The 7800-nt window shown below is 40.4% G+C and overlaps 1 protein-coding gene across 1 annotated transcript; it reads left to right on the top strand.

Annotated features, from left to right (window-relative positions):
• The first annotated feature begins 5704 nt into the window (after nt 1–5704).
• Nucleotides 5705–6112, top strand: LOC143598618 (uncharacterized). The gene has a single exon (XM_077076787.1). The coding sequence runs from the start codon at nt 5705–5707 to the stop codon at nt 6110–6112; it is 408 nt and encodes a 135-aa protein (XP_076932902.1).
• The last annotated feature ends 1688 nt before the right edge of the window (nt 6113–7800 follow it).

Here is a 7800-nt window from a genome sequence, read left to right as displayed (position 1 = left end):
CTAAGGATGGCTTACTTACGATGTGGTATATTTTTGGGATCATATATATATGTATGAGTATGTGTTACTTTATAGCCTACGGTTGTGTGATGAAATTTAGTTCCTTGTGACTAAGAATGATGTGAGTAGGCTTATTGATGTATGTGTGCATGGTGATTACGACCGGGTCAAATATATTACTCGGGTTTTCAAATCTCGTGGTGGAGATGCCCGTGTGGCGTGATCATCATTTTGGCGAGTCAAATATATTACTTGGGATTTTAGAATCCCGTGGTGAAGAGGCCCGTTGTATGTTAAACCGTGATCGGGTCAAATATATTACTCGGATTGAATTCGTGGTGGAGAGGCCCGTATCACGTGTTTGGATGTGTAAGCTGTGACCGAGTCAAATATATTACTCGGGTTTGACTCGTGGTGGAGAGGCTCGTGTCACATGCTTAGGTCTTACCGTGTCCGGGTCAAATATATTACTCGAGTCTTGACTCGTGGTGGAGATGCCCGTGTACGTGTGTTCGACGATGAATGTATTATTTGGTGAACCATATTTATTTATTTTATTTTTATCCTCACTACTGTTTAGAACTATAACTTTGAAATAAAGTATGAATGATTGTTTATGAAAACTTTAACTCACTAAGCTCTAGCTGACTATGTGTGTATGTTAGATTGACTTTCAGGTTAAGGAGTGGATGTTACCGCTTGGACATGCTGGATGCTACTCGGAGTTGTTGGCATTTCTAGACGAGGACTTTAAAATAAAACAAACACCCCACTTTATATTAAATTTTGGGATTTTAGATACTTCACTTTTCCCCACTGTTTATCATTTGGTATCTTCCCGGTTTTTGGGGATTTTGATGTTTAATATTCCGCTGTTTAATTACTCTGAACTGATTTTAATAAGATAAACATGTTTGGTTTTAAAGTTTTGAGAATATTTAGATATGATTACCAACTGTAGGATTCCCCAGGTTCGGGGTCTTACAAGTTGGTATCAGAGCCATGGTTCGCGGGATCCGAGCATTCTCGAATGCTTAGACTCGAACTGTAAAAGAAGGGACTAGAAATGCCAACCGCGAGTAGCTGAACGCCAATAGGTAAATTTTAAATTATTTTGTCATTCTTACAAGTTTATGATTTCATTTCTTGAATAACTGCTTAAGTGTTAGATGTAATACTAATATGGTTAGGGGCAGGGGGTGCTTAGGATGGGCGGGTAAGTAAACAATTAATAACACTTGATCAACGTTATTAGCAGTTTGCTGTTACCTATCATGTTCTAAATACTACTTGTGTCTGACCATGTCAGGGTTCTGTCTTTGTAGGAATAGGATATGGCCAATACCCGTGCGATGAAGAGAGAGAGAGCCCGACTCCGCAGCAAGAAGGGACCCCGATTCAGGGAGAGGGGGATAACCCTGCCTTAGGCCCCGCTATACGCGCGGCCATCGCAGATGAGGTTTATCAGGTTCTTCAGAGCGTTATTCCCGAGATTGTTGCTGAGGCGGTTAGGGTTGCAAAAGAGTCAATGGTTGGTAAGAGTGGGGATAAGCAAGGAAAAGGTCAAGAGACTCAGGTTGAAGACGAGGTGATGGTGTTAAGGGAGGAGGAGGAAAAAGTTCGTGCGTTTAGTGTATCTTCTAGAGGTTGTTCGTATGGGGATTTCAAGAAGTGCGACCCTCCCGCTTTCGATGGTACTATATGCGTTGGCACCTCATCAGTGGGTTAGAGAGATGGAAATCGTATTTAGGGTTAGTAAGTGCAAAGAGGAGGACATGGTGACTTATGCTACTGCCTCATTTCGTTCCAAGGCGCTATGTTGATGGGAATCTAGCTCAAGCAATGGGTAATCGTTCTATTAGGAGGATGGCTTGGGAAGAGTTGAAGCAGTTGGTTATCGATCATTTTTGCCCTCCGCATGAATTAGATAAGATGGAGCAGGAGTTCTTAGTTTTAGAAGCGAGTGATATGTCACATCGAGAGTATACTACAAAATTCAATCAAATGGCTCATTTATGTCCCAATCTGGTTACACCTGAAAGTAAACGAATCAAAAAGTACGTGAAGGGTCTTCCAGCAGATGTTCGTAGGGGTGTGGTGACCACCAACATGAGCTCTTTTCCTTCGGTGGTTACCCTGGTAGGTAAATTGTATGAACAGAGAGAGATGGTGAGCCCAACTGAATCTGGAAAAGATTGGAAACCGAGCTATATCTCCAATGGCAAACATTATGGGGGCAATGATTCTGTGTCGGCTGGGAAGAAAGCGAGGATAGAGACTTCGGATCGTAAGATTAAGGGGTATAGCGATAGATGCAGGAAGTGAGGGAAACCGCATAGGGGGAATGCAGGCCAGGGGCTATGCCCTCTTTTCGTTGTGGGAAGACTAGAGACGCCAGCTATGAGCGCCTAGCTTTGATTTGTTTCCAATGTAGGGGGTCTGGATGTTTAGCGTCAAATTGCCATACCAATAGGGCGGAGGAATCCGAGTAGGGGACTTCCTCGAGGGGGAAAATGGAAGAGAGACCGAAGGTTAAGGCGAGTGCCTTTAGTATCTCGACGAAGGAGGCAAAGGAGGATGTGGACACCATTTCAGGTAACCCATTGTAAACGTTTTATTTGTTAAAATTGCACTGCCCATTTATCTCCCTCTCGAATGCTTTCGTGTGTAATTGTTTGGCTAGGAAGTAATACGATATCATTAGTAGGGGTGTTATTTATACCCGTCCTGTGTATGATGTGATGTTTTGAATTGTCTCAATCCGTGCTGGTTTTGGTGTGGCAGGATTTGGGGACGAATCCCATTTTTAGTAGGGTAGACTTGTAACGTCTGTTAATTTCCGATATAAGGTTTAACCTTGTAGTGTGGTGTGCACCTCCTGGGCTTGACTCAGCATTCTCCTGAGAGCTCCTTGCCACCCTCGTAAGCGTATCTTACTTAACTTTTCTTACATGTGCAACCCTTAGTAAAGTGGAGGGGCCAGAATGTATTATATGGTTATTATATTTTATAATAAAAAATCTAACCCTAACCCAAACACCCACCTCCGATCGGCGCCACTACCCCCTCCCCCCTTCTCGATTTTTGTGCAACCAGTCATCACCAGGCCTCCAAACGTTCAACACCAGGTCGGTATTTTATGTCTACAACTCTAATTCACCTTCATTCATCCTTGTGGCAAGTTTATTCGTCGTTAAACCGCTTGTTTTAGGTTACCGGGTGGCTGTCCAATTGGGCAGTTTCGGGGCTGTTTCGGTTGACGCTCGTGTCACGTGCTTAGGTCTTACCACGTCCGGGTCAAATATATTACTCGAGTCTGGACTCGTGGTGGAGAGGCCCGTGTACGTGTGTTCGACGATGAATGTATTATTTGGTGAACCATATTTATTTATTTTATAATTATCCTCACTGCTGTTTAGAACTATAACTTTAAAATAAAGTATGAATGATTGTTTATGAAAACTTGAACTCACTCAGCTCTTGCTGACTTTGTGTGTATGTTAGATTGACTTTCAGGTTAAGGAGTGGATGTTACCGCTTGGACGTGCTGGATGCTACTCGGAGTTGTTGGCATTTCTAGATGAGGACTTTAAAATAAAACAAACACTCCACTTTATATTAAATTTTGGGATTTTAGATACTTCACTTTTCCCCACTATTTATCATTTGGTATCTTCCCGGTTTTTGGGGATTTTGATGTTTATTATTCCACTGTTTAATTATTCTGAACTGATTTTAATAAGATGAACATGTTTGATTTTAAAGTTTTGAGAATTTTTGGATATGATTACCAACTGTAGGATTCCCATGGTTCGGGGTCTTACACAATGTTAGATAAGTCGGTTATCATGTTCATCGACTATATACTGATTTATTCGAAAAGAGAGCCTGATCATACTAAGCATCTGAGAGAAGTATTGGAAGTTTTGAAAGATGAGAAACTGTACGCCAAGTTCTCGAAATGCGTGTTCTGGTTACGTGAAGTACAATTCCTAGGTCACATAATCAATCCTGAGGGGATTACTATGGACCCAAAAAAGATAGAGTCGGTAAAGAAATGGAAGATGCCGCAAAACCCGACTGAGAAACGCAGTTTCTTAAGGTTGGTCGGCTATTAAAAGAGATTCATTCAAGGTTTCTCCAAGATACCCGCACCGTTGACCTGTATGACCCAAAAGACTGTAGTCTTCGATTGGGGTAGGTTACAGGAGGAGGTGTTTGAAGAATTAAAGAAGAGGCTCACGCAAGTTCCGATTCTTGTTTTACCAGATGGTAACGAGGATTTGGTAGTTTGTTCTGACGCTTCATATCAAGTGTTAGGTTGCGTGTTGATGCAACGAGGAAAGGTCATTGCTTATGCGTCTAGACTGACGGTTCACGAATTTACATACCCGACGCATGACTTAGAGTTAGCAGCTGTAGTACATGCTCTTAAGATTTGGAGACATTACTTGTACGGTACTAAGTGTACTATCTACACAGATCGCAAGAGTTTGAAATACTTTTTTGAGCTGAAAGAGTTGAATATTAGACAGAGAAGATGGCTAGAGTTGATTAAAGACTATGACTGCGGAATCAAGTATTACCCGGGAAAGGCTAATGTGGTTGCTGACGCCTTAAGCTGGAAGAACGAGGAAGTGATAGAGACCGTGAAGTCTTACAAGCTGATTGTCAACACAGATCTCTTTACAGAAATCAGCAACGTCCGGACAGAAGTACTTGCAGATGAAGGGTTAATGTAGAAAGAGAGGATTTATGGGCAACAGACTGAGTTAATTGATAATGGGCAAGGTGTAAAGATCAGATTCGATCGAATGTAGATTCCGCGCCATGGCAATCTCAGAAGTTGAATCCTAGATGAGGCTCATAAATCTCGATATTCGATTCATCCAAGATCTAACAAGATGTATCAAGATTTGAAGAGAGACTACTTGTGGCTGGGTATGAAGAATGAAGTAGTTGATTATGTTAGCAAGTGCTTGACTTGCTTACAAGTTAAAGCCGTACACCAGAAACTGTATGGGAAACAACAGCCTATAGAAATACCTGAGTGGAAACGGGAACACATCACTATGGATTTCATAACTAAGCCACCGCGTACAGCTAAGAATCAGGATACCATCTGGATGATTGTGGACCGTTTAACTAAGAGTTCTCACTTTCTGCCTATACGAGAGGCTATCTCGTCAGAAACGTTAGCGAATTTGTTCATTAAAGAAGTGGTAACGAAGCATGAAGTGTCGTTCTCGATCGCATCCGACAGAGATACCCGTTTTACTTCTCGATTTTGGAAAAGGTTCCATGAAGCAATGGGAACTAGATTGAACATCAGCACGCGTATCAATCTCAAACCAATGGGTAGTCGGAGCGGACTATCCAAACCCTTGAGGATATGCTACGTGCATGTGTGTTAGATTTTGGAGGAAGTTGGGATGATCATCTTCACTTAACAGATTTCTCCTACAACAACAACTATCATTCGAGTATTGGTATGCCTCCATTTGAAATGTTGTATGGTAGACGCTGTAGAACTCCTGTATGCTGGGGAGAGATTGGTCAAAAAGAGATGGGTAGTTTGGAAGTGGTGCAAGAAACATCCTCGAGGTTTGATCAAGTCAAGGCAAGAATGAAAGCTGCTCAAGACCGTCAAAAGTCTTATGCCGATAAGCGATGACGACCGATCGAGTTTAATGTTGGCGACAACATGATGCTTAAGGTCTCGCCGTGGAAAGGTATTATCCATTTTAGGAATAGAGGAAAGTTGAGTCCAAGATACATTGGACTGTTTAAGATCATCGCTCGTGTAGGAGAAATGGCGTATAAGCTCGATTTACCTATAGAACTGGAAGGGATTCACTTTACCTTTCATGTTTCTCACAAAAGGAAGTGTCTTGCAGATGACACGTCTCACGTGCCGTTAATGGACATAGAGGTGGATGAGCGATTAAATAACATCGAGGAGCCAGTTGAGATAGTTGACCGTAAGGAAAAACAACTTTGTCACAAGGTCATTCCGTTGGTAAGGGTAATTCGGAAACACCATAAAGGATCAGACACCACTTGGGAAGTGGAGGATGAGATGCGTAGGTTTTATCCTGAATTGTTAATATAATTGATAGGTTTTGAGGACGAAATCTCTTTTAAGGAGGGTAGACTTGTAACGGATGCCATTTTAGAACTAATAAACAAACAAATAATTAAATAAAGTTTGTTATTTAGTCGACGTATAATAAATAATAAAATAATATAAAGGATGATAGGCTTTAATGAAATGGAGTTAGAATAAAGATATGGACTAATGAGTGTTTTGGGTCTAGGATCCATGGGCCTAGGGTATAAATACCCCTTAAACCTCTCCAAACCCCTAGATCTCACACTTTCCATTTTTACTAACACACTCCACAACACACATAAATGCTCCTCCTAATTCCCTGATCGAAATCCAAGCAAAACCAGAACGAAGTCGTGTTCCATCGTCATCAAACGAACAAGAAGAACGTTCAAGATCTAAGCTCATCCTAGGTACGTGTTAAAATAAAAGTTTGCTCATTGTGTCCGACTCGTTTAATAAATTATAGATCTAGCTAAAACAGGGCCTTAAAATCGATAAAGGTTCGAACTATATCGTGAACGAGCTAGATCTTGGTTGAGTATGATAATAATAATTATAGAAATAATAATAATAGGAATAACGAAATAATGATAATAATAATGTCAACAGCTACATGCTTTTGTTGTTATAGTAATAATAATAATAATAATAATAATAATAATAATAATAATAATAATAATAATAATAATAATAATAAAATTTAAGAGCCACATCGTTAGTGACAAAAGAAAAAGAGAAAGAAGAAAAGAGGAAAAGAGAAAGGAAAGAAAAAGGGAGATCATGATGATCATTTTATTTGTGTATAAAAGGTTGGGAAGATAAACACTAAACACACACACAAGCTGGCTAGGTGGATAAGACACGGGCATGGGAGCTAGGGGATCCGAGTTCGAATCCCACCCCTGCAACATATTTTTAAATGCGATTTGGGCATGAGATCAGATCTGGATGCGACTAGAATGGGCCTAGCATGCGATGATGGTGGGCCGTGTGAAGTGAATGGATCTGGGCTGGCGTGCGATGCGAATGGGCCATGCGATGCGAAATGGGCCGTGCGAAGTGAAATGGGTCCGTGCCAATGGAATTGGCCTAGATACTAATATAATTCTGTTGGGCCTGATCTAGCCATGCCCAAGAGCTAAATAGGCCTATTCTCTAGCTAATCTAAGATTAACCAATAAAATAAACCAAACCAACCAACCTCGTCACCTTTGTATGACCCGATATATTTTTAAGTTAAATAATCCATTAAAGAAAAGAAATGTATTTATATATACATATAATATTAAATTAAAAGTAAGGTGTATGTATACACACACACACGTAATAATATATTAAAGGAAAGGAACATGTTATTAATAAGGACCGTCGTTAAACAAAGTTATTCCGTTAGATCTGTTAGCCAAATAAACGAGCCTAGCTTATCAAGTACGCTAGATTAATACATACAAATTTAATTAATTATGTTAGTACATGGCTAATTAATGAATATATATGTTAAACAGTTGGCCACGCACAACTCAGGAAGGGAATTACTATTAATGGTGAACGTAACAGAATCTAGGTGAGTTCTAACCCATTTCTCTGTGACATTTTCGAGGCTGTGTGCATACTCTATGTGATAGATAATATACCTATCCTAAGTGATAAGTATAAGATAAGTGTATGATTGTGTATTGAATGTTTTT

Source organism: Bidens hawaiensis, unplaced genomic scaffold (genome assembly GCF_021521415.1).
Source record: "Bidens hawaiensis isolate Kalapana, Puna unplaced genomic scaffold, B.hawaiensis_p1.1 tig00050583_1, whole genome shotgun sequence".
Lineage (NCBI taxonomy): Eukaryota > Viridiplantae > Streptophyta > Magnoliopsida > Asterales > Asteraceae > Bidens > Bidens hawaiensis.
Note: the sequence above shows the minus strand (reverse complement) of the source record. Positions and strands in the feature narration are given on the sequence as shown.

Coding starts and splice junctions, on each gene's coding strand:
- LOC143598618 (XM_077076787.1), top strand. CDS start 5,705: ATGATGCTTAAGGTCTCGCCGTGGAAAGGTATTATCCATTTTAGGAAT.